Here is a 26,611-nt window from a genome sequence, read left to right on the forward strand (position 1 = left end):
AGCCATGAAAGGCTTTTGAGCATAGTGACAAGATCTGACTTCTGATTTAACAGGCATGCTCCAGCAGCTTTACTGAGAATAGACAGTGGAGGTCTAAGGGTGAAACTGAGGAGATGAGTTAGTAGGTACTGCAATAATTCAGGTAAGGGAAGATAGTAGCCTACAAAAGGGTAATGGAGGGGCTAAGAACTTGTCGGCTTCTGTATGTATTCTGAAGGTAGAGCCAACAAGATCTGGATTTGTAAAAGCACAATACATCTTAGCACTCTTGGTCACAGGCAATAAAAATCAATTCTATCTTGAAGGAAAAAAAAAAGATTTGTTGTTTTTTTTTTTGCAGAATCAGTGTAAGGATCAACCTTGGGAAATGGGCAAGAGCTAGAGAGGAGGAGGAATAGGTAGTGGAAACACCAGCAGAGATTATTGGACTCAAAGACTCCGGTCTGCATACTGCTGTTGCTATCAGAATATATATGATCCTAACTGCTTTCCTTAGCTTTAGCACATGCTAAACATTCAAAGTCCTATGAAGAGATGAAGAGAGCATCTGATTGGCAGAGCTTTAATCATGGGAAGAATGTGTCCCCATTCATATCTGTGGTAACAAAGAAGCAGTACCTCTCACTAAAACCATATTCCCATGAGGGATTTCTCAAAAGAGAAATCAGACTATTATTAGGAAGGAAGGGTTAAATGTTGAACAGCCAGGAAAACAACTGTTCACTAAAACATAATGATAAAACGTTTGAAAATTACCAAAAAAAAAAGGAAAGTAGAGGGAGAAATAATCTCAAATCTATTGGCTAGATACAAACACTAAGAACATTTTTTGTATTTCTTCATAGTTAATTTTTTTCTATACATGGTATTTATATATAGTTGCATTGTGCACTTAAATATCATTTTAAATCTCCCATTTTAAATAATTTTCCCAATGAATTTGTTATTTTTTACATGTAATTTTTAAAAAAAGATTTTATTTATTTGATCTAGAGAGAGAGAGAGATTGATCAAGAGACGGGAAGCTCAGAGGGAGAAGCAGACTCCCTGATAAGTACGGAGCCTGATGCTGGACTTGATTCAGGGACTCTGGGATCATGACCTGAGCCGAAGGCAGACGCTTAACTGATTGAACCATCCAGGTGCCCTTCTTACATGTAATTTTTCCTTCATTATTAAACCCACAGTTAAACTGCTTATTGCAAATGACCATAAAATTGAGGTCAAATATTTACCATTTCTGGATGACCTGGTTTCCATTTTTATTTCACCTGTATTAACAATTCCATTTTTTTCCATTCATTTGAACAGTAGCAACAAATACTGCTAGGTACAATCAAAGTATTCAAATTATTGTCATGGCAAATACTACTCTACCAAGATGAAGTTGCTGGCAAAACTTAACTGGCAGAGTTTTTGATATGGATAATTGCCTATGTTCATAAACTATTAAACTATACGTGAATTAGATCAGAACCATTAGCATTAACACTCTTCCACTCATAAGTGGACTGGCTGTGGTATAAAAATCATTCAATTCTTGGGTAATGTACTTGAATGTCAAAGATGCAAATTATTTTATCCTTGATGTAAATTTATTCATTTTGGAAACATGCCACTGAATTTTTCCTGAAAAATTGTCATAAATAATGGGTTAGATAAAAGTAAAAATAAGAGATAAGATTATAAAATAAGGTTGAAGGAATGGGGATCAGAAGGATTGGTAGAGAGAAGAGGAGGTGCAAAAAACCTTGAGAAGAAAAGGTGGTATAGAACTCAAAGAAAGTGAACATGGTGTAAGTTGAAGCTGGAAATGTAGGTAGAGGTCAGACCATGCAGGCCTAGTAGGACTGAAGTGTTTTAAAGAGGTGGTGCTAAGATGAGTTTGTATTTGCATAATGTCACTCTGAATGCAGGTGGGAGAATGGATTAGAGAGCAATGTGTATTCTTAGGGATCAATTACAATGTATTCATGAAACAACTAATGTATGCAAGGAACTGTTGCTAGGTACTGAAGATACATACATAAACAAGACCAACAAGGCTCTTATGTAATTGAAAGTCTCTTAAGGTATTTCAAAAGTTAAAAAAAAATACATATATATCTATATATGCATTATAAATAAAGATATTGGCACTTTTACAAGTATGATGTAAAATATAAACACTAATATTTTAATAAAGACAGAATAACTTAATGAAAAAAAAAACTTGATGTTGATTTTGCCACTAACTAGTTACCTGACCTTGGGTAAGGAATATAACCTCTATGGTGCTGGCCTTCGTAAAATTCTTCTGTAAAATAAGGAATGAGACCAACGAGCTGAGATTTTTTCCACATCTAAAATTTTTAAAATCAAATAACATAATTTGAAATAATGGCCTCATCATATTTGGAAACCTCTTGCTCCATCAAGCAAAGCTAATTCTCTTTGTCTAAGTGAAACTTTAAGTGCTAAATTTGTATAGCCTTGGAAGTCTATGGTAAGTGATTTATGGCCTAATGATTCATATGAATAAAGCTACAATTCATATCCTAATTACTGGTTATTGAGGTATCTAAAATGACTTCTTCTGGCTCCTGTGATTGTAATTTCTAAAGCTTTTTTATAGGCAGAGATGACAGCTTAAAAGATGCTGCATTATAACCTACTTGGATATATGATATTTCCATTGGAAAATGTTATTAATGCCAAGAAAGGACAGAATTCCAAGGCTAGTCATTAAAATTTTTGAAATAAATATCTCAAGTGATAAATTCTTAGAGGGACTGAATCTTTGTATCTCGTGTGGCATTATATATAGGTACAAACTTCAAAAATACTTTGAGGAGGTAAGGATGGTGCTAGAAGGAGAAAAACAATTTCATGAAATTTGTGACATCACAGTGTTAATATTTAGTTACAGTAAAACATTCAATCCTATGATGAAGTATTTAAATTTACTATAAAATAGAATTATTGGTTGATAACATTTCACATTTAAAATTTTTTTTGTCACACCACATGAAAGCACTTTATTTTTAAAAAAATTTAAAGATTTTATTTATTTGAGAGAGAGCGCAAGCCAGTAAGCATGAGCAAGGCAGGGGCAGGGTAGGGGGGAGACAGAGGGAGAGGGAGAAGCTCCTTGTTGAGCAGGGAGCGTGAGGAGCCAACAACGACGGAGGGCTTGATCCCAGGACACTGAGATCCTGACTGGAACCCAAGTCAGATGGGTTGGCAGATGGCAGAGCCACCCAGGTATCCCAACATTTCACATTTTAAAAATAAAATCTAGAAATTGTGAAATATTTCATTACAGCTTTAGGTAATAAAATCAAAGTCCACTACAACAGATATTGCCCATTTATTGCAACAGATTTGATAATTTTTCAGATATACTAGTTCTTATTAGGGTGAGTATAAGGTGGGGAAAGATATCCTGTAACTCAAAATTAACTTTCCTAACTCCCCATTCTCTGCTGCTCTGAAGAATTTGAAAAGAGAAGGAGATGGAGGGTGAGGGAATGGAGGAAAAAGAGGAAATATGAATAAGAGGGAATAAACTAGAAGAGGAATAAGAGGTCAAGAAAGAGAGTTACCCAGTTTGGAGATGGAGGTGGGAAAGCTAATCCTCCAAAGGAAGAATCTCAGTAGTTCTTTCACATTTCATTTTCTCCACCTTCAAAATTTTTATCCCCCCTCTTTAGATATTGTTTTATTGCTTGGGGGAAAATATGTCATACACTACTATGTGTCATACACTACGAAGCATTTAAATTCAGTTAATTAGTATTTCATATCTGAAACCTGTTCATTTGGTATCCTAGGAGTTGTGGATGATATATAAGAATTGTTTAATGGTTTATTCTTTCAAGTTACTCCTTATTTTGATTTACCTGTCTACCCCATACAAACAGAGGCTGACATATAAATTTAATAACTGTATTTCCAGTGAAGGGGCCTGGAGAAAGAGGCTAACATTTAACATAAAGAATCTTAGCTAGGACCTGCCTTGGAAGGGGACAAAAGCCTGGCTAAGGGCAGCAGCAAGGGAGCTACGTCTTGAGACAAGAGGAGACAGCTTGAGCACAGCAGGATTTCCTTAAAGGAGAAAAGGAAGAATAGATTGGTATAAAAGAAAAATTGTCCTCCCTCTAGTAGGGAAAGAAAACAATGGATGTCTTGGCTGTATCAAGCTTGGAGCTTGTTTGGAGAGGGGGCTAGTTTGTGGCTGGGGTAGGGCAGGGCAACGGGAGGCATAGGTGCCAGTGCTCCTGGGGTCAGGGGTGAGAAGATAATCAGGCAATTTACAGGGCCCCTTAGTTGAGAAAACAATAGTAGTAAAAGTAGTAATAGTTTTAACAGCTAACATTCTCTTGCATGTTTACCATATGCCAGAATATGTTTTAATGTTTTAAATATATATAATTATAAATATATATATTAAATATATGTTATAAATATATATATGTTTTAAATATATATAATATAAATATATAATGTTTTACATATAAATAAATATATATATATAAATGTTAAAAATATGTGTGTGTGTGTGTGTGTGTGTGTATAGCTCCATGCCCACTGTGAGGCCTTGACTCACAACCCTGAGATCTACAGACTGAACCTGCCAGGCACCCGTTTTTATTACATCAATTAAATCCTCACAACAAAACTATGAAGTACTATTTGACCGTTTTATAGAAGGGCAAACTGAGGCATAGAGAGGTTAACTAACTTGCTTGAGGTCACATGGATAGGAAATGTAAAAAGAGGTTATTACATGGTTATGAAATAGAAGATGATTGTATTGTCTGTTAGTCAAATTGCCATATATCCCCTAAAAGAAATCAAGTATAGCTTTTGCCAGGAGCATACATTTTGTGTGGTGATATGGCATGGTCATTAGATTTGGGTGCAAAGCCAGTTTAACAGAACAGTGCACAGAGGAAATAGGCTGCTCTCTTCAGTAGCTTAGTATGTTTCATTGGTGAGAATTTTTGGAATGCTGGGCACACCCTGGTTTAAGTATGCAAGTACATTCCAAAGTGAAATTTCAATGACTATTTTTCTTTTCTTTTGCCTTAACGGTTATCACAGCATTATAATGAAAGGCAGACTGCAAATATTCTTCAGTTATAAACAGGGAGACCAATAATACCAGACTGTGTCACTCATTTTTTGGATTACATTACACACTTTTCAGTCATCCTAAGGTGGCTTGACAAAATTAGAAAAACTTGTAAATTCTCACCTGTGTGACATGGTTGGAAGTGTTCCACTGCAAAAGTACAAGTTTTCCTTCTCTTACTGGGATTTAAGTTTGGGCAACGGATTTCCCTTCTTTTACCTAAATCAGTGCTTAGTTGGGAACTATGCAAAACCTACCTGGGGGAGAAGTATTTTTAAGAGATAATGTTATAGGGCATTATATTTAGAAATTGAAGAAAATAAAAGATTGTTTTCACCATAGCTTTAGTAATTACAGGACAAAGGATAAATTCTTGGCTAGACTTTACAGCAAAGAAAAGATCTCACGGTGGCCGCAGGAGGCAGCAGGAAGCAATTTACTTTGGCTCCAAGAGATTCTAGAATCTCCTGACATATTTTTACATTTATTCAAATGTAAACTTATATTAGAAAAAAAAAAAAAAGCCAGAGGAAACACTAAGAATTTATTCTAATTACCGGTGAAATTCCCCAGACCAGAGCAATGCTTACATACATTAGAATTTAAATAAGCGGCTGCTGATTTGAAGTCCACCTGGAGAGCCACGAGTTCCCCTGTCCAGGGCCCCTCCAGGCCAACACAACCACCAAAGTCAAAACCTCTGAAGCCAAATTTAAATAACATTCCTAAGCAAGCAGTGAAGAAAAATTCAACCGTGGGAGCACTGATTTAAAGGATTTAGTGACGCTTAAAAAAAAAAAAAAAAAAAGGCTGGCGGGGCGGAGAAATCCACTCAAACTTGACTCAGGAAATGGGAAGTTTATTGAGTAAACAAGCGGTAGCCACAAACACACCTGCCACTCCGAAAGAAGACCAGGGACTAACGTTACTGCCTCCCAGTCACATCCGGGTACTTCTCTACAAACTCCTGACGTTCCGACGTGCGAGCCGTTAGGTTTATTTGAAACACACGCAGAGCCAATCCATCGGCGCCTGAGGGGAGGGTGCGGAGAGCAGTGGCCAATCACCGCCCCTCCGGAGACCGCAGCCTATGGGAAGGAGGTTGACATCACGCGCCAATCGGCATGGCTCTTAGAGAAAGAGGCTCATTTTTTGAATTGCTTGTGGCTGACACCCGCGAGGAATGGCGGTACCAGTAAGGGGAATCAGTGCTTGAACAGGTGGACTTCCGAGGCGTTTTTTGAGAGTGGTGAGGACTTTGTGGATGTGGGTAGGGGAGGTGGGAGTGGGCCAACGTCCCCGGAGCATTGGGCTCCTTTTCTTGTCGGACCGCCCCACCCCCATGACCGCGAATTCCGAAGCACCCCTGCTCAGGCTTCCTGGCTCTGGAAACTCCCCCACCGCACTAGACAGTGACGCGCAGTGGGATCCCGAAGTCCTTCTGGTCGTTGAGCATCTTCATCCCTCACCTGGTGAGATATTTCTTCCGGAAGAAGGTCTGGGTGAAGGGAGGGAGTTGGGAAGAGTGGTCTCGACAAGCCGCCTTGTCCCTGCGGTTCTGGCTGCCCACAGCTGCTGCCTTTGGGGGCTTATCTTAGAGTGCTTAGTGGTTTCGCTCTAGGTTTCTTCTTGGTGTCTTCTGTTTAGGAAGTAGACTTTTTAGTTTTTAAAAACGCCAGCCCATTCCGCCCTCCGCCTAACACCCCCCCCCCCGGCCCCTCCCGCTTGCGCCTTCCTCCGGGGTACAGATTTATTTGGCTTTGTGGTTAAAACTGGAGCCTCTGGAATCAGCCCGGGTTTGAATCCCTGTTTTACTGACTTGGATGGTTACTTGACCTCTCCTTTCTAGGCCTCTTTATGAGATGGAGACAGTAATAGTACCTGCCTCTTAGGATGGTTTCAAAGATAAATACAAGTAAAAGACTTAGAACGATGTCACATATTAAGCGTTAAATATTAACATAATGTTTTTAATGTTAACACTGATGTTATTGTTGTCAGTAACACCACCATCATATACAGTATTTCATTTAGCTCTTCTGAAAGATGATTACCTAAAAAAATAAGTAAAAAGAAACCTAAAGTGGATATTTGTTTAGGTGACGGATTTCTCTTTGGAATGAAAAGAGGCATGTGTTGTAGTTATTTAGTAAAAAGCTGCTTGATTATGTTCTTGGATGAGAAATAAGCTGTATAGGTTTATGAACACTAATCCTCTTATACAAGTTTACAGAATACATGAATGTGAAAAAGTAATGAGTGTATTTCCGTTTTTAATCAGAGTGCTGATGTTGTCACCAACTTTCCGTACAACTCTCCTTTTTCCTAAAATTTGAAGCAATTTCAGCAATAAATTGATCATATACAGTATTATCAAACACAGTTTTAATTTTTAATTACCTATTTTGATGGCCTTTAAACAGGCATAAGAGAAAATGTAAACTCATAAGGTGTTTTTGATTATTAAAATCTCCCTCCTTCATTCTTTAAAATATGTTGGTTTATCTCTTGACTTTTTTAAAGGTTCTTTTAAGGGAACTTTGAGCGATAGCCTTTGTAGAATCTTTCTCACTGAGAACCTTTAAGTGTAAGAGACTTAAAAAAAAATAAGGGCTGGATAGAATTTGTCATTGATTCTAAGTAGAGACTGTTACTAACAACTAATGGGGCATTCCTTTGGAGAGCCTTAGAATAATGATTGTTATGGATGTATGGTAAGACAATAAAAAATGTTCACATTGTGAATATTATGAAAGTTAATAATTGCCACTCTTTTAAGATGCCATCTATTCAGTTTTCATCACAACTGGATTTGAGTTGTGCTATCTTCTTAGATGTGGAAACTGAGCGCAGAGTTGAGACAGGAAGCTGGGTTTCCTGGCTTTGAAGTGTGAGCCTAACAGTTATGCTTAGGTCTTTGGATATTATTAGTGTGCATGTATTCATGCTACTTAGCATCAACATCTAGATATGATGTTAATGACACCTTAACTAAATGCTATTTCTCCATAGCATATAGTTTATTTAAACCATTACTTTGATAAAAAGCTGGTGGAAGATATTTGTTTATTTTATTAATGTAAAAAAAGTAGGAGGCTAAAGTAGGTCAGACATGTACCAGATAAAGATAGGGCCCCCTCTTTATATTTGCCCAATATTCTGGAAATTAGCTTGAGGATAATAAGCTTACATAATACCCTTGATATGAATTGATGAAAATTCATTTAACTTTTTCTTTATTTCCTGTTTGCCTAGCTTTTCAACTCTTAGGTCCTAAAAAAAAAAAAAAAAAAAAGGTTTCCTTAAATGTCCAGAGTCATATTGGTATTAACCCATGTGTAATTTTCTTGTTAAATCTTTTAAAGGAGAGATGATAGTAAATTAATAAGAAAATACAGATGAGAGAGCAATCTCTCATGAGATATACAGAGACATCCACAGAGAATGAGTCAAAAGCAGTGGGTTGGGAGTTGAGAGTTGTGCTAGGTGGAGAATTGAGTACTATTCAGTGTAACTAGGTGTGTGGAGTAAATCATGATCTGTGATTGAAAAATGCTGAGAAATACATTGTGGCTGGAGCATAAGATATATGTGGACTGTGGGAATTAAACAGGAGATGAGGTTGAAGAGGTAGGCTAAGGATGAAACTACACCTACACCTGATGGTGAATTTGGACTTGACAATATAGGGAAGAGTGTTCATGGAAGTTTAAGCAGGAAAGTGATATGGCCACATTTGTTTTTAGGATGATAAAGTTGTTTGGAGTTGTTGTATTTGACTAAGTGGCCATTGTAGCATTGAGCATAGAGAAGTGGTGCCAGGTCTCAGCTCCTTTTTCTAAAATTTGAAGCAGTTTTGGCAATAAATTAACAATCAGAGATAACCCAGTGAGGTTCCAGAATACTTGAGATAGGATTGGTAGGAATTTGGGGGAGGGCAAATAAAGTAGAAGGAAGAGTAAGGATAGATCTAGTTTTTGACAGGGATTATTTGGCGATGATGGTAGTATTGTAAATGAAGATAGGAAGAAGAATGGATTGGTTGAGGCAAAGGGATGGAGAAGGAAGGTGGTAGAATATTTATGACCACCTTCTGAATTTTCATTATGTCAGGTAATGTTCTGAGTACTTTTCATACGTTGTTAGTTTTACTATATTCCTATCAGTCAGGTAGTAGTATCTTTATTTTACAGAAGGGGAAACTGACATTTCTTTGGTTCATTATTAAGAAAAATGAGTAATGCTACTTTTTATAAATTCTAGATATAAAAGTAGAGCCTCTAATGCATGTTTTTGTCCAATGCTCATGTATTTATTCAATCTTTATTTTTTTCAGCCAACAGAGAAGAGTACTAATAATGGCTGACAATAGCGTCTTAACATCTACTACTGGGAGGACAAGCTTGGCAGACTCCTCTATTTTTGATTCTAAAGTTACTGAAATTTCTAAGGAAAATGTATTTATTGGATCTGCTTCATATGTTGAAGGTAAACCTATTAATCAACTTTAAAACAGCAAATCACTGTTTTAATCCTAAACTTTCTGACTAGAAATTTAGAATTTAACTATAATACTATTAAGCTACAGTACAGTTATCCAGTAAATATTTGTTGACGACTCTTTATACTTCGTAGATTTTTTAGAGTTTTTACTTAAATTCAGTTAGTTAATATATAGTGTTATATTAGTTTCAGGTGTATAATATAGTAATTCAGTACTTGCATACATCACCCTGTGCTCATCACATATTTAAACTGCCCTCCCATCAGTTTGTTTTCTATAATTAAGAGTCTGTTTTTCCTTTGTCTCTCTCTCTGTCTTATTTTTTTCACTTTGTTTTGTTTCCTAAATTTCACACGAGTGAGATTATATGGTATTTGTCTTTCTCTGACTGACTTAGTTCTCTTGGCATTATACCGTCTAACACCATCCATGTTGTTGCAAATGGCAACATTTCATTCTTTTTATGGCTGAGTAATATTTAATTATATTTTTATTCCACATCTTCTTTATCTGTTCACCAATTGATGATGGATATACTTGGCTTCCATAATTTGGCTATTGTAGATAAAGCTGCTATAAACATACGGGTGTGTGTATCCCTTTGAATTAGTATTCTTGTATTCTTTGGATAAATACCCAGTAGTGCAGTTGATGGCTCATAAGGTAGCTCGCTCTTTAACTTTATGAAGAACCTCCATACTGTTTTCCACAGCGGTTGTACCAGTTTGCATTCCCACTAACTGCACGAGAGGGTTCGTTTTCTCCACATCCTCACCAACATCTGTTATTTCTTGTGGTGTTGATTTTAGCCACTTATGCTGTATAGATTTTTGATTATTGTTTGGATTAATGCTTCCCAGCTTTGAAGGAGAAAGCACCTTATTTTTGAATATTACTTTTTCTATATATGAGGGCAGTCCAGCTGCACCTTATTTTTTAATATTACTTTTTCTATATATGAGGGCAGTCCAGCTGCAACAGTTATGACTGGTTGGGTAAAAAGCCACTTCTTCCCTTAACCACTTTATAAATGGGTCTGTCCTGAAGTTGCATGCGCTGTTGAAGAGGATGGCTTTGCAAAATAGTGAATGCTTTTTTTGGTTACGAGGAGTACTAATGTACTGTATACTCCATGGCAATTTGTTTTTTCTTTCTCTGAAGTGATAGATGGCCAAATTTTAAAAATAAACTGAGAATTAAGTTGTTTTAGTTTTAGAGAATGTTATGATCTCCTCAAAGACGGAGAAACATGCCAGATATAGCCAAAAGAGGGATTAAGAACTGCTTTTTTTTTTTTTTAATTAACACATAACATATTATTTATTTCAGGGGTACAGGTCTGTGATTCATTAATTCACAGAACTCACCATAGCACATAGCCTCCACAATGTCCATCACCCAGCCACCCTATCCTTGCCACCTCCTTCCCCTCCAGCAACCCTCAGTTTGTTTACTGAGAGTAAGAGTCTCTTATGGTTTGTCTCCCTCTTTGGTTTCATCTTGTTTCATTTTTCCCTCCCTTCCCCTATGATCCTCTGTCTTGTTTCTCAAGTTCCTCATATCAGTGAGAGCATATGATAATTGTCTTTCTCTGATTGACTTATTTCGCTTAGCATAATACCCTCTAGTTCCATCCACGTCATTGCAAAAGGCAAGATTTCTCTTTTTTTGGCTGCATAGTATTCTACTGTTGCATTGTATATCTGTTGATAGACATCTGGGCCCTTTCCTTCATTTGGCTATTGTGGACATTGCTGCTATAAACATTGCAGTGTATGTGCCCCTTTGGATCATTGCATTTGTATCTTTAGGGTAAATACCCAGTAGTGCAATTGCTGGTTCATAGGGTAGCTCTATTTTCAACTTTTTGAGGAACCTCTATGCTGTTTTTTCCAGAGTGGCTGCACCAGCTTGCATTCTCACCAACAGTGTAGGAGGGTTCCCCTTTCTCCACATCCTCACCAACATCTGTTGTTTCCTGACTTGTTAATTTTAGCCATTCTGACTGGTATGAGGTGGTATGTCAATGGCTTTTGATATGTATTTCCCTGATACTGAGTGATGTTGAGCACTTTGTCATGTGTCTGTTGGCCATTTGGATGTCTTCTTTGCAGAAATGTCTGTTCATGTCTTCTGTCCATTTCTTGGTTAGATTATTTGTTCTTTGGGTGTTGAGTTTGATAAGTTCTTTATAGATTTTGGATACTAGCCCTTTATCTCATATGTCATTTGTGAATATCTTCTCCCATTCTGTCAGTTGTCTTTTGGTTTTGTTGACTGTTTCCTTTGCTGTGCAAAAGCTTTTGATGTTGATGAAGTCCCAGTAGTTCATTTTTGCCCTTGCTTCCCTTGCCTTTGGCGATGTTTCTAGGAAGAAGTTGCTGCGGCTGAGGTTGAAGAGATTGCTGCCTGTGTTCTCCTCAAGGATTTTGATGGATTCCTTTCTCACATTGAGGTCTTTCATCCATTTTGAGTCTATTGTTGTGTGTGGTGTAAGGAAATGGTCCAGTTTCATTCTTCTGCATGTGGCTGTCCAATTTTCCCAACACCATTTGTTGAAGAGACTGTCTTTTTTCCATTGGACATTCTTTCCTGCTTTGTTGAAGATTAGTTGACCATAGAGTTGAGGGTCTGTTTCTGGGCTCTCTATTCTGTTCCAGTGATCTATGTGTCTGTTTTTGTGCCAGTACCGTACTGTCTTGATGATTACAGCTTTGTAATAGAGCTTGAAGTTTGGAATTGTGATGCTGCTAGCTATGGTTTTCTTTTTCAACATTCCTCTGGCTATTTGGGGTCTTTTCTGGTTCCATAAAAATTTTAGGATTATTTTTTCCATTTCTTTGAAAAAAAATTGATGGAATTTTGATAGGGATTGCATTAAACGTGTAGATTGCTCTAGGTAACATAGGCATTTTCACAATATTTATTCTTCTAATCCATGAGCATGGAACATTTTTCCATTTCTTTGTGTCTTCCTCAATTTCTCTCATGAGTATTCTATAGTTTTCTGAGTACAGATTCTTTACCTCTTTGGTTAGATTTATTTCTAGGTATCTTACGGTTTGGGGTGCAGTTGTAAATGGGATCAACTCCTTTAGGAACTGCTGGTTTTGAAATTAGTACCTGATAAACATATTTAAACATTTTTAATTTTAATAGAAGAAATGCCTCAAATTGAAACGAGAATGATATTGGTTCAGGAAGCTGGAAAACAAGAAGAACTTATAAAAGCTTTAAAGGTATGGAACTTTAGCCTTTTTTTTTTTTTTTTTTTAGGAAAGGCTATTTTTCTTCCATCAGTGCTTAAATAATTTTATAGTTTTCTTAATCTTATACATAAGTCTCTTTTCCACAGACTATTAAAATAATGGAAGTCCCTGTTATAAAGATAAGAGAAAGTTGTCCTGGAAAGTCGGATGAAAAATTAATAAAAAGTGTTGTTAATATGGTAGGTCAAGCATTTCATTGCATGTGGCATGCTGCACTACTCTTGATTGTGTTCTTAAATTCCGTTTAATGGTGATGGGACCTATATACCAGCTCTATTAGTTTGTGAGGACTGCCATAACAAAAATACCAAGACCGGGTGACTTAAACAATAGAAATGTATTTTCTCAAAGTTTTGGAGACTAGAAGTCTCAAATCAAGGTGTTGGCAGGTTTGGTTTTTCTGCGGGTCTCTCTCCTTGACTTGCAGATGGCCACCACTTTTTTGTTTTGTCTTCACTTGGCCCTTCTGGCATGCACATCCTTGATTATGTCTAAATTTCCTCTTCCCGTAAGTATACCAAATTAGATCGGATTAGGGCCCACCTAGTGACCTCATTTAACCTTAATTACCTCTTGAAAGTCCCTGTATTCAAATACAGCCTCATTTTGAGGTATGGGGGTTAGGACTTCAATGTGAATTTCGAGGATACACAATTCAGCTCATTACATCAACCTAGCAAATAAAGTCCAAATAATTTACCTATTCAGAATTTTCTTTAAATGATTCCATTCTTTTTGCATAGGAGTCATGTAGGTACTTACGTGTCTTCATTCTTTTTCATAGATGTATATTATAAAATGTTAAACAGTAAATTAGCCTTTTTATAGTCTACATTTGCCACATGACAACTACCTATATGTTTCCTATCTTTCTCTTATTTCCTTCATATATACTGAAATGATTAAGTTAGTCTTCACCGTTCTTGTAGATACTAAGTGGGGTAGTATTTTTTCTATTTTTATTTCTATAAATCATTCTGAAGTTGATTACACAGGAAGAACTGTTAAATGTGGCATCATTTTCTTAGTGAGAATAAAAAGTAATAATGGACATCTTTCTAATGCATCTTACTATCGAAATGTGTATACTTAAAAGAAATCATCATTTTAGTTTTATATATGTATTAGATGATTTATAATGAGTACGCCATGTCAAAAGGCATGCCTTTATAATACTAATATTCAAAATTTAATATCAATATAGGTGGAGATATGTTTATATAAAAATACAAATAAGTAAAGAAATAAGGCTGTTCACTATTAAGTATAATGCTTATTATACAATAAAAGTACTATTTAAATTTAAAAGTTTACTATGAATATAAAAATAAAAGTATTGATAGTGAATTGATTTTTAGGTGTTATTTAGAGTTAAATGAATTAATTTTATAATCTACAAATAATTTTTATTTCTAATAACCACCTGAAAAAAATCAAGGAAATTAAAGTGCCCTTTGTAAAGATGGAATCACTGGACGAATTTGAAAGTCTGGATTCTCCAGAATTTGAAAATGTATTCATAGTCATGGACTTCCAGGATTCTGTTTTTGATGAGTTACACAAGACTGATTGTAGAATTATTGGACCACCAGTTATCTTAAACTGTGCCCAAAAAGGAGAGGTAAGAAAATACACATGTATTATGACTTTCAAGGTTAAATTTTTATTCATAAATTTTGTGAAAATTCATGAGCAGAAAAATCCTGTTAATTGTTGGGAATATGTAAGATTTAGAACAGGGGTAGTATTGGCTACTCTATAGTGTGTATATATATATATATATATATATATAGTATATAGCTACTCTATACTACTTTATAGTTTTAAAAATCTTTCTATTGTAACTTTTTGGAGTGAAAATTCAAGACTTTTGGAAGTTAAATAATGACAATTAACATATTTGTGTGTATATATGCATACATAAATATCTTAATACCTAATATGTCTTGGGAAGAAATAATTTGTTAAACTTGGGTTCCAGAAATGTATATACATATATAAACTTACTTTCTTCCACAGAGTAAATACACACTTCCATTTTTATTTGTTACTGCATGGTTTAAAATTAAAGAAATTATTTTAGCTTTTTTTTATATTGGGTTGTAAATTTAAGTTTATTTTTTTTAAGTAATCTCTGCACCCAATATGGGGCTTGAACTCCCAGCCCATAGATAAGGAGTCTCATGCTCTTTCAACTAAGTCAGCCAGGTGCCCCAGTTTTTTGTTTTTAATAACATTTCAGTGTTAGAGTTGTAGTAGAGTTAGACTATATGCTTTGGTTTTGTTGCTACATTTTGCCGTTCTTTTTTTTTTTTTTTTTTTTTTAAGATTTTATTTATTTATTTGACAGAGAGAGATCACAAGTAGGCAGAGAGGCAGGCAGAGAGAGAGAGAGGGAAGCAGGCTCCCTGCTGAGCAAAGAGCCCGATGCGGGACTCGATCCCAGGACCCTGAGATCATGACCTGAGCCGAAGGCAGCGGCTTAACCCACTGAGCCACCCAGGCGCCCCAGCAGAGAGCCCGATGCGGGGCTCGATCCCAGGACCCTGGGATCATGACCTGAGCCGAAGGCAGAGGCTTTAACCCACTGAGCCACCCAGGTGCCCCCCATTTTGCCGTTCTTAAGCTTGCCTTATTAACTTAAAATTGTTTAGGTCAATTTTGTGCCTCTTTTGTTAGAGATACTAGTAAAGTGCATGATAATCTTTAATTCTCTGTTTTGATTCAGAGGTGTTGCTTTCAAAAACCGAGTAAATCTTTCAAGATCAAAATTGTGAAATACTGCATAATGGTGAAAATTATGTAACTATACATATTTTTTTAACCATTCTTTTTCCATTATGTATATATCTCCATTGCTAAAGTTATTTACTATTTGCATGTTTTTAGCTCAAAAATTGGAATCATATTTGGTTCAAGCATATGTGTAATTTATGTGGTGTTCGTTATAAAATATTTTGAACTGTTTTAATTTTAATTAGAATCATTTACAATAGTTTATGGAGTCTTAAATTTTTCCTAGTAGATAAAACTTTGAATGTGTCAAAGTATATTTTAGAACTGAAAGTTTGCATATAAATGTGTTTCATTTGCCAGTAGTTAAGTGTGTTTAGATTATGTGTGTCAAATATGAATTGGGAGTTATGGGGGATTTTTGTATTGTAGAACTTGTAATCTCTTTCTTGCTATTTTTTTGGTTGCATATTAAAAAATGCAAGAAATCTTTGGATTGACAAAGTTGATTGGCGAGAGGGGGAAATATGTTTTAGCTTGAAAAGATGTATTCTCTTTTCTACTATAAACTCACAGATTTAAAATTGTTGTGTCCTTCAGCCTTTGCCTTTTTCATGTCGCCCACTCTATTGTACAAGCATGATGAATCTAGTACTATGCTTTACTGGATTTAGGAAAAAAGAGGAACTAGTAAGTATTTTAAAACGTTCTATTCAAGGAATATTTTTTCCAGCCAAATAAATTTAAATTGACGCTTTTTTGGTTAATTATATCATGGTTTTATTTTAAACATATCGAAGGAGAATTTATGAGTATACTGTTTGAAATTTTATGAAGAAACATTCTGAGGAGCCTTGTAAAAAAACATTTTGTTTAGGCTGACAGGCGTATGAATTAAGAGAAAAACTTCATTATTATTGGATCCATTTAAATTGTCTTTTTGTTAAGTATCATCAGCCACATTATTTGAAGTTTTTGTTAATACATTGCAATTTTTTGTTATACAAATCCAGCCTTAAAGTATATTCATTGCTCTAGAGAATTCATAGAAACTTTTCTGATTCATAAAATTTTCTGTGTTGGAGCTAATGGGGTATTACTATAACTGTGGGAAGAATCTTGGTATTATATAACCTGGTGTTTAAAAAAATAGTCTTCTTTTTAGGTTGTATAAAAGCCAGTTGTTTAATTAAGTTTTGGGTAATTATCTTTACTAGCATATCTCTATGTACAATTTTGCCTGTGCCAATTAGGCAATGAATTTTTAATTTTTTTGACATAAAATTCATAACTTTATAAAAATTCTTGTATGTACTTTATAAATAAAAATTATTCAGTAGATCCTAAATGCCTTCTAAACATAATTTAAAATTTTGTTCAAATTAATCATAAAGTTAATGTTGTCTAATTTTTCTTTTGAGGTCAGATTGGTGACATTGGTTCATCACATGGGTGGAGTTATTCGTAAAGACTTTAATTCAAAAGTTACACATTTGGTGGCAAATTGTACACAAGGAGAAAAATTCAGGGTATGTAAACTTGGGTGCATTTCAATATAGCATTTTGGAAGGGGATGGATTTAATAACAGCACTTTCATCCCATCTATTTTTCCCATAGTTTATTGAGGATCAGAAATTCAACTTTTGCTATATGTACATTTAGTAAAAATTTTAAATCAAAGGAGCGTGGCCCTTTTTAGGTTTTTAAGGAAGCAATGGTACCTGAGTTAGGTCTTAAAATAAGTAGGATTTGTGAATGAGTAGGATTGTGGAGGTTTGGTAGATGGGTAACATTTCAGACAGTTGATTAATTTTAGCAAAGTTTACTATAAGCATTGGTGAATAAGGGGGTTGGGAAGTGTTGAGCAGATAATTCACTCTTGTCTAAATGGTCTTAATAAGAACAAAGCTATGTTTTTATAAGATGATTGTAAGATTTAACTAGTGCAAACTATAAAAGAACAGGAGAAACTACTTTTATTAGAATTAAAATCTTAGTTTAAGATTGCACTTGAATATCTTAGGAAGATTTATCAACTTGTTCCCACCCTCCATCAGTATATTTATGTAACAAATGGTAATTTTTGGGTAATGTTGAATTCCTGAGAGGTATACTTTCCAATTCATATCTTAGTTTTTCGTGACTTAATCAGGTATTTTCTTCTGTAGTCCTGTCTTGGGGTCATTACTTCCAAGGAAGTAAACATGGAGAAATAGAAATATAGTAAAATAAAGATGAACTTAGCTTCAGAGTTATATTTATTTAAAATAAGGAAGTGATTTGGACATCATGGAACTTGTTCTAAATTATTTTAACCTAACTTGTATGATTGAAAGACAGTTTTTGTGTTAATTTTTCTTTATATTTTGTCATAAAGCAGATGAATAATGATCTAAAGCTACAAAAAGCTCTATGTATAAAATTGCTTAGAAATTCCATGAATGCCGTTATTTAAGGTGAAAATTTATTGTAATTAATGTTTATATTTTTAGATTGCTGTGAGTCTGGGCACTCCAATTATGAAGTCAGAATGGATTTATAAAGCTTGGGAAAGGCGGAATGAACAGTAAGTGTTTAGAAATTCAGTAGTTCAGTATTTGAATTAAGTATTTTATGAAGATAAACCCAAGTGCCCAAACCCTTAAATTCATAGATAGTATAGACAAAATGAATTTAGTCTTTAGGTAGCCTAAGGAATAAAGTCTAGGAGGAGCAAAGTTATAAAAAAAAATATAAAAAATTTAAAGTTGGAAGACGTCTGTGATATCTTCAGATTCTTCCTTGTTGAAATAATTTTGATTATCATTAGCTTTTTAAAACTATTAGGTAAAAACTTAATGCATCTGGATATTTAGATTGTTACATTTTTTCACTGTGTTTTTCTGGTTACATTCTAAGTGGTGATGACAATTTATAACCTGTTAAGCTTTCTAACTTCAAAATTCCTTGCTATTCTACTACATCATTACTTAATATTTCATGAAATTATAAAACCCCTGGAATACAGAGAAAATTTCATATACAGAGCAGGGCTTTGAATCTTGTAAAGACTACTTGTGATCAAATTTTGTTAGAATTTGCTTCGGGGATGACCAAGGATGCACCAATTTTTTTTTTTTTAACTGATGTTTTTGTGAACATTTCAGGACTACATGTAAAATATTTTCAATAAGTTGATATGCTGAAAACCTTGAGAATTATTATAGATTTATAAATTGATATACTTAACTGAATTTAAGTTAAGCTGGTTTTAGAAGAGTGTATTTTCTTTTTAGGGATTTCTGTGCTTCAGTTGATGACTTTAGAAATGAATTTAAAGTTCCTCCTTTTCAAGATTGCATTTTAAGTTTCTTAGGATTTTCAGATGAAGAAAAAACCAATATGGAAGAAATGACTAAAATGCAAGGTAGAATTTACTATAATTTTTTTATTTTTTATTTATTTATTTTTTAAGAATATACTATAATTTAAAAGTTATATTTTTTCCCCACTCTTGCTTAATCATCTCCTGGTGAATATGCCTCTTTAAAAATTCAGGTTTGGAGATAAATAGTTCAGTTTATTTATGCTTGCATGTATTTCTCTTTAGGAGGTAACTGTTTACCCGTTGGAGATGAAAGATGCACTCACCTTGTAGTTGAAGAGAATGTAGTAAAAGAACTTCCATTTGAACCTTCGAAAAAACTTTATGTGGTCAAGCAGGAGGCAAGTAACTCTAGAATAAGATTGGCTTTTTTTTTTAAAGATTTTTTTTTATTTATTTGGCAGAGAGAGAGAGAGAGAGGTCACAAGCGGACAGGTGGGGGAAGCAGGTTCCCCGCTGAGCAGAGAGCCAGATTCGGGACTCGATCCCAGGACCCTGAGATCATGACCTGAGCCTGAGCCGAAGGCAGAGGCTTAACCCACTGAGTCACTCAGGCGCCCCTGGCTTTTTTTTTTTTTTTTTTGATATATAGAATTTTATTTTTAATCTAAAGTAAACTCCACACCCAATGCGGAACTTGAACTCATGACCCCGAAATTGAGAGTTGTGTGTTCTACCAACTGAGTCAGCTAGAAGCTCCAAGATTGGTTTTTTAAAAATACTGCTAATTGCTTCTCTGATAAGATAAATTCTTAATTAAATTTTTTTTTCTCCTACCTAGTGGTTCTGGGGGAGCATTCAAATGGATGCCCGAGCTGGAGAAACTATGTATTTATATGAAAAGGTATGCTTTTTTTGTCCATTAGTCATTTGTTCTGTGAATTTGATTGTGTAAAGATAACATTTCTGTCCAAAAAGAGCATGGTAGAATTGGCATACCAGTCATCTTTTATGTCATGTTTTAAGAGTTTGAGAATAATTGAACAATTAGATATTGAGTAACAGTTTGTGTAGATTTAAGTAAAACTAATGCAATAGAATTACTTTAATCTAATATATGTCATTTTGTGGTACTTCTTAGTGATGCCATTATGAACAATAAAATCCTATCTTTAGAAACTTAGAACCTTAAGGGAAAAATAGATAATACAATTATAGTGCAGAATATGTACTATAGTTGAGTAATTACTTTAACTAGCCTCACTTAGAGACTCGGGCAGGACTGAAAAGAGCAAATAAATGTTGAGCCAACTTTCTAGGCTGATCTTGTAAGGACATTCAAGTTTGATAGCAGGTGGAGATGGTGTGAAGCTTGAAATTATATTGAAATAGCAGTATGGCTCTAGAAAAAGAGTATGGGAAAGAAGGCCAACAAATCTTATGATTTAGGTAGAACTAAGGAGCTTTTTTAATAATGTTAAAGAATTTGTTAAGTATTGGGGACCATTGAAGAATATTAAGGGAAGAGATGTTATTAGAAAACTGACTCTAGTAGTCAGTTGTAGGCAAGGAAAATGGAGCCTTCATGCTAGATTGGTGAAGAGTGGTATCTTTCACCAAAATGTGGCATAAAGTCATAGAAGAAGACTTAAAGATTTTCTTTAGTTGGAGATTTAATTTGAATGGAATAATGAAGGTGAGGTGCAGATTTATTGTATTACTATAAAATCTAGATAGGTACTATATTGTCTTGTCTTCTGACTCTTGTTCTCAGCATAAGGCTCTTACCCATAAAGTTTAAAAACTGCTTAAAATTTCAGGAGAAAACTTTTAAAGTCAAATGTTATTTGGCAAATATTGGAGAGCAATATGTCCAGGCACTGTGCTCAATGCTAAGGATGCAGTGAACAAACTATGAATGGTCCCTGCCCTCTGGAGTTTATGGCCTAATGGGGGACTAGACAGTAAACAAGCTTATGGACAAATATAGAATGGTGATAGAGCTGTGAAGAAACAGAATGAGGTGCTTGGGGTTGGGCAATTACAGTGGTCCCTGGACTGTTGTGTTTTATGACTCTTCTAAATTACCTGGCAGAGTATGGAGTGGTAAAATTATTGTGCAGAATCCAGATTTTGTTAGACTTGTAAATATATTTTTCTTCTGTTCCTGTCTCAGTATAGAACCAAGGAAGTAAAATCGAGCTTTTGTGCTTTTGATTGCAGGCTAATACTCCTGAGCTCAAGAAATCAGTGTCACTGCTTTCTCTAAATACCCCAAACAGCAATCGCAAAAGACGTCGTTTAAAAGAGACCCTTGCTCAGCTTTCAAGAGAGACAGACATGTCACCTTTTCCTCCCCGTAAGCGCCCGTCAGCTGAACATTCCCTTTCTATAGGGTCACTCCTAGATATCTCCAACACACCAGAGTCTAGCATTAACTATGGAGGTAATTCACATTTAAAAAAATTGATCATTGAAATTTAGTGGAATGGAATAATTACTAGAATATAGATAAATCACTACCACAGGGAATATGAAAGGTTCTGTCTTTTATTACCTTTGTTCTAGCTGAGGAGAAAAGGCACAGAAAAATGCTTCCATTTAATGATTGCTTATTATATGCTAAGGGCTTTCTATATTTTATTTGTATCTCACTCTAGAAAATGATAGAGCTGTTCAAAGAGCAAATTCTTAACATTAGTAAAACAAGATCACAGAGAGTGTCACATGTATTATGGAGAAAATAGGTACGGTGAAATCTGTGGAGGGTGAGCTCAGTTTGTTCTCAAATGATATAGGAAGGCCCTACAATTAACACTTTCCTCATGATCATCAATTTTTCCCCTGTATTTTTACTTTTTAATCTTCACACAAATATGTTGTTTTTTAGATTCAAGAAATAATCAAAACCTCTTGACCCCATGACTCTCTCTACTTATTATTCCGTTTCTCTTTTGCCTTTTACATGAGTACTTTTCAAAGAATTGCCTTGATCTGTTGTGTCATTTCCTTGCTTTTCATTGTCTTTTTCAACCCATTCCAATTGAACTTAAGCCCTTACTACATGAAATTGCTCTTGGTGAGGAGACTTACAGTTTTGTTTTTTTTTTTTTTAAAGATTTTATTTATTTATTTGAGAAAAAGCATGAGCCAGGGGAGAGGCAGAGGGACAAGCATACGCCCTGCTGAGCCTAGAGGCTGACGTGGGGCTCAATCCCAGGACCCTGAGATCATGATCTGAGCTGAAGTCAGACACTTAACCAGCTGAGCCACGCAGGTGCCCCAAGACTGACAGTTTTTATGCAGCCAGCAACATTTAACACATGAATAGCTATTTCTCCCTGGATATAGTTTTTTCTCTTAACTTTTGTACCTCATTTCTCATTCTCGTTTGCCTAACTTCTCCAGTTCTAACTGTTGAATGTTGTTCCTGAGTCATTTCTTCTCTACTGTATTCTCTCTAAGTGGTCTCATTGAATTCCGTGGCTTTAGAAACATTCATATGCTGTTGACTCTCCAATATGTCTTCTTCCCTGTCCAACTACCTACTTAATACTTATTTTGTCCTTGTCTAATACATATCTTAAACCTAACATAATCAAATTAATACTCTGGATTTTGATACTCTCTACCACTCTCAGCTCTATTCCTTTGCCACTCTTCCTTTATCAGCCTTTTCTATAAAATGGATCTCTCTTAGATGATTATGTTGGTCTCCTAAATGGTTCCTTTATATTCATTTTGCCTTTTTAAAAAATTTATTTATTTAAGAAATCTCTATACCCAGCGTGGGGATTGAACTCATGACCCTGAGATTAAGAGTCTCATGCTCTTCTGAGTCAGCATGTGCCACATTTTTGCCATTCTATATGCAGCACTTAGGTCCTAAAATACATATAAATTAGATCATGCCAGTCCTGTGCTTGAAGTCATTCCCATGACTTTGTACTACCGTAGCTTTCAAGTTCCTATGTGATCCTCCCCACCTATGTCCAACCTTATACGACAATATCATGCTCTCTAATAATACTCTAAACTTCAGTCACACTATCTCTGTTATTTTTGGGTATTTCCATTACATTCAAACCTAGGAACTTTATACTTGCCCTCTTTGCCTTAAAGAAATCTTTCTGTGTTTTCTGCGAAGTTAAGTCCCTGTTCCAGCACTTCTCAGTAACCCGTTACCTGATTGTTTTTAGCAATAGTTATCACTGTTAGAAATTATATTTTTTGTTTATTTGTTTCACCAGAATGTAAGCTTTAAGAGAACAAGAACCTTGTCTACTACTTTGCTTTGTTTTCAATGCCTAGTATAGAGTAGGTACTCACTAAATATTCATGGAAGGAGTTGAGTGTCAACTTGTAGAAGGCCCAGGAAACTGAGGGGGAATTGAGCATTGAGGGGAGCGAGAATACAAATAATACTATACAAACTTGCATTTTAAGGGATAATGAATAGGTCAGTTTGCTTACGAATATGGAGGAGTAATAATTAAATTGGAAAGATTAATTGGGGCCTAATATTAGAGTACTTTGAAATCAGACTGGTATGTCTGAACTTTGTATTGTCGTTAATAATGAACTTTAGAAACATTGAGCAGTAGAGTAATTGGTTGAGTAGGTAATTTGTAGTGGATTATTCTGAAGAATGATTAAAATGAAGACTATTCAGAGATGGCTAGACCATGAAGTAATCTACAATGGCTTGGCCACAGGGTGATAAAGCCCTGAACCAGGGTTGCTAATGGTTGGAAAGGAAAGTAGGAAGCACTATGGAGATAGTGATGGAATGGAGTGACAGGAAGGGAATAAGAGATGACAGCAGAGTATTAAAATAGAAGAAATGTTACCTTGGCAAAATAAGAAGTCTATATTTTGGAGGAAGATAGTGTAGTTTTAGAGACTGTCCAGGTTAAATTGAGGTACAAATGTCCGGCGGGTATTTGGAAAAATTGAATTTGGTGCTTGGGTGGAAAGATTATGATAAGACACTTAGGTCTGAGAATTTGTTGGTTCCATAATTGCGATGGACATACTGGGCATGGGGTGGTAAGAGCTGATCATAAAGGACTGAAGCTTTGAATATGCAGTTTAGGGGATGGAGAAGGAAATGAATCACTAAAGAAAATAGACATGACAACTATACTAATATATTAGGTGCTCTATATAGAATCCCCAGTTTGTAGATCACTGTGTGAACACAATAATTAAATTGAATCAATGTATGTCAGATTTTTCTTCTTGACATGTAATGGCAGAAGCTCTTGGGTCTGGAGAATAGTCTGAAATAACGCATGGCAAGTGGGAAAGTTTTTGGTCTGTTAGCTTTAAAAAGCATTCAGACTCCATAGTATGCATCATTGTTTTAATATTTAAAATTATCATTGAGTAAAAATGATATACTGGGTCTTTATATTGTTTTTGTCATGTCATTGTGTGTTATACATTTGTTTTCCTATTTAAAAACTTGCCATTAGGAGATTCCGTACATTATGTTAAAGTACTTTAACTGTATCTAGAGTAAGAAAGTGTATCTCCAGCTTTTATGAAATTTAACTTTTTTGAAACACATATAAAGTATTCTAATGTGTCCTCCCACTTTGTGTTGGACTGGATGTTTTATATTATGTTAAAAACTGACAGAATTTGCAGTTGATGTGTTGTGTTGAGGAAGCCTTCCTCTATATATGTAAGTTTTCTTTTACTATGTCATCATAACCTTTTTATCCTTAAACTTAAATATTTTTATATAGTTGTATTTCATTTTATTTTATTATTTGAGCTTTTTATTTTGAAATAATTTCAGATTGCAAAAAGCTGCAAAAATAGTGCAGAGATTCTAGTACTCAGAATTTCCAAATGGAAATATTCTGCCATGTTTGCTTTAGCATTCATTCATTCTCTCTCTTTTTCTATATGTACACGTATTTTTTATATCTGTACTGTTTGAAACTAAATTGCAGATATGACGTGCCTTTTCTTCTAAATACTTAAATGTGTGTTTCCCAAAATAGAGGGACATTTCTTGTACTGCTACTGTAGAGGTATTGTAAATTAGGAAGTTGATATTAATAGTATGACTGACTTAATTTTTATCAGTTGTTTAGCTAATACCCTTTATAGGAAAAGAAAAATTCTTTTTTCTGGTCTAGGGTCTAATCCAGGATCATAGGTTGTTATCTCTCACTAGTCTCCTCTAATCTGGAATAGTTCCTCAGCTTTCTTTGTTTTAAATGACTTTGACATCTTTGAAGAGTACAGGCCAGTTATTTGTATAATGTCTGTCAATTTGGAGTCATGGATACTTTTGGCCATTATTTTTTTCTGGCCTTATCCTATGAGGAAATTTTACTTTAATGAAAAGCTAAATGGGTATATTTCTAAGAGTGGATATACTTCCCCCTTTTTTATTCTTAAATCTGCACAATGTCTGGTACTTATATCTGGTTTTTCATTAAATCTTTCTTCCTTTTTACCTTTTAGAAACACCAAAGTCTTGTACTAAGTCTTCTAAAAATTCCACTCCGGTTCCTTCGAAGCAGTCAGCCAGATGGCAAGTTGCAAAAGAACTTTATCAGACTGAAAGCAATTATGTAAATATATTGGCCACAATTATTCAGGTAAAAGTTTGGTTGCAAAATGATCCCTGTTCCAGTGTTTTTAACTAAAAAAAAATCCAAGAGATAATATTTCTTATAAGAAAATTATATAAGCATAGAATTTGAACGTAGGTAGTAAAAATGAAAATATATGACAAAGAACTGCTATTAGGGAAATGCCATACTACAATAGTAGCTTTTATTCATACAGAAATAACACCTTTTTCTGTAGTGACTAAAAAGAGAAGGATCCTCTGTAGATGATCTAGAGGGGACCAAGTTTTATTTGATACAGAACTTCACAAGTTCCCTGTCATGATACTGCATTTATTTATATTTATACATGGATATGGTAGGTAACTTTTTCTGAAAGTGTGCATTCTAGGAGTCATTGTTTCATTTACTACTCTAAATATGTGAAAAGCAATAGCAATGAAGCATAACAATATGGATGTAATTTTGGTAATCCTTTCATGTATCAAGTTTCTTAGAGTATGCAGTGGTTAGTCATAAATGTTAACTCATTGCAAATCATTAAAATGTACTGTGAAGCTATTGCTAAAGAAAAAGAATTCTAATGGATCTTTATAGGATGCGATTGACGAAGATACTAAGAATAAACTGAAATTCAAGGTTCTGAAAGACAATATTAGGATATTATTTTGACATCTGCAGAGAGAATAGATTATTTTAGGTAATAAAGGAGATTGTCGGGAAAATAAAGTTGATACCATCAAGCTTGTCTTTGAATAAAAAAATAATAGGGAATTTCTGATTGGGGTTAATTTTTAATGGACCTCTATTTGAATTCTTAATATAACTCATTAGTGTTCAGTATAATAGCATTTAGTTGCTTGTGCTGTTGACAAAATGCATGGATAAGAAATGGAAAGACTTCTTTCTTGGTATTCATGGAGAGGTTATTCTTCACAGTTAATTTGTTTAGCCATAGTCACGGGTTTATGAGGCCCTCTGCTATATTGAACTTTACTTGTTTTAAGTCAGCTTTGCTCTTCTCCCTCAAGGGAAATCATTCTAGATGAGTTAAGTTTTTATAGTCAGCCAAAATGTAGTCAAGTAGCAGA

General features: G+C 34.9%; 1 protein-coding gene across 2 annotated transcripts in view; it reads left to right on the forward strand.

The window, feature by feature from the left end:
* Positions 1-6,258: 6,258 nt before the first annotated feature.
* The window catches only part of ECT2 (epithelial cell transforming 2), a 68,795-nt gene continuing 48,442 nt past the window's right edge, over positions 6,259-26,611 (forward strand). For both annotated transcript variants that reach the window (XM_080818011.1, XM_080818010.1), the window contains exons 1-13: positions 6,259-6,588; positions 9,453-9,604; positions 12,780-12,859; positions 12,976-13,068; positions 14,328-14,510; positions 16,223-16,312; positions 17,044-17,151; positions 18,116-18,189; positions 18,899-19,029; positions 19,213-19,328; positions 19,769-19,831; positions 21,151-21,373; positions 25,411-25,547. In XM_080818011.1, the coding sequence (XP_080674137.1) occupies positions 9,475-9,604; positions 12,780-12,859; positions 12,976-13,068; positions 14,328-14,510; positions 16,223-16,312; positions 17,044-17,151; positions 18,116-18,189; positions 18,899-19,029; positions 19,213-19,328; positions 19,769-19,831; positions 21,151-21,373; positions 25,411-25,547 (1,428 nt within the window). In that variant the 5' untranslated portion in view covers positions 6,259-6,588; positions 9,453-9,474. The remainder of the gene's footprint in view (positions 6,589-9,452; positions 9,605-12,779; positions 12,860-12,975; positions 13,069-14,327; positions 14,511-16,222; positions 16,313-17,043; positions 17,152-18,115; positions 18,190-18,898; positions 19,030-19,212; positions 19,329-19,768; positions 19,832-21,150; positions 21,374-25,410; positions 25,548-26,611) is intronic.

The sequence above is a fragment of the Martes martes genome (genome assembly GCF_963455335.1).
Source record: "Martes martes genome assembly, chromosome: 1".
Lineage (NCBI taxonomy): Eukaryota > Metazoa > Chordata > Mammalia > Carnivora > Mustelidae > Martes > Martes martes.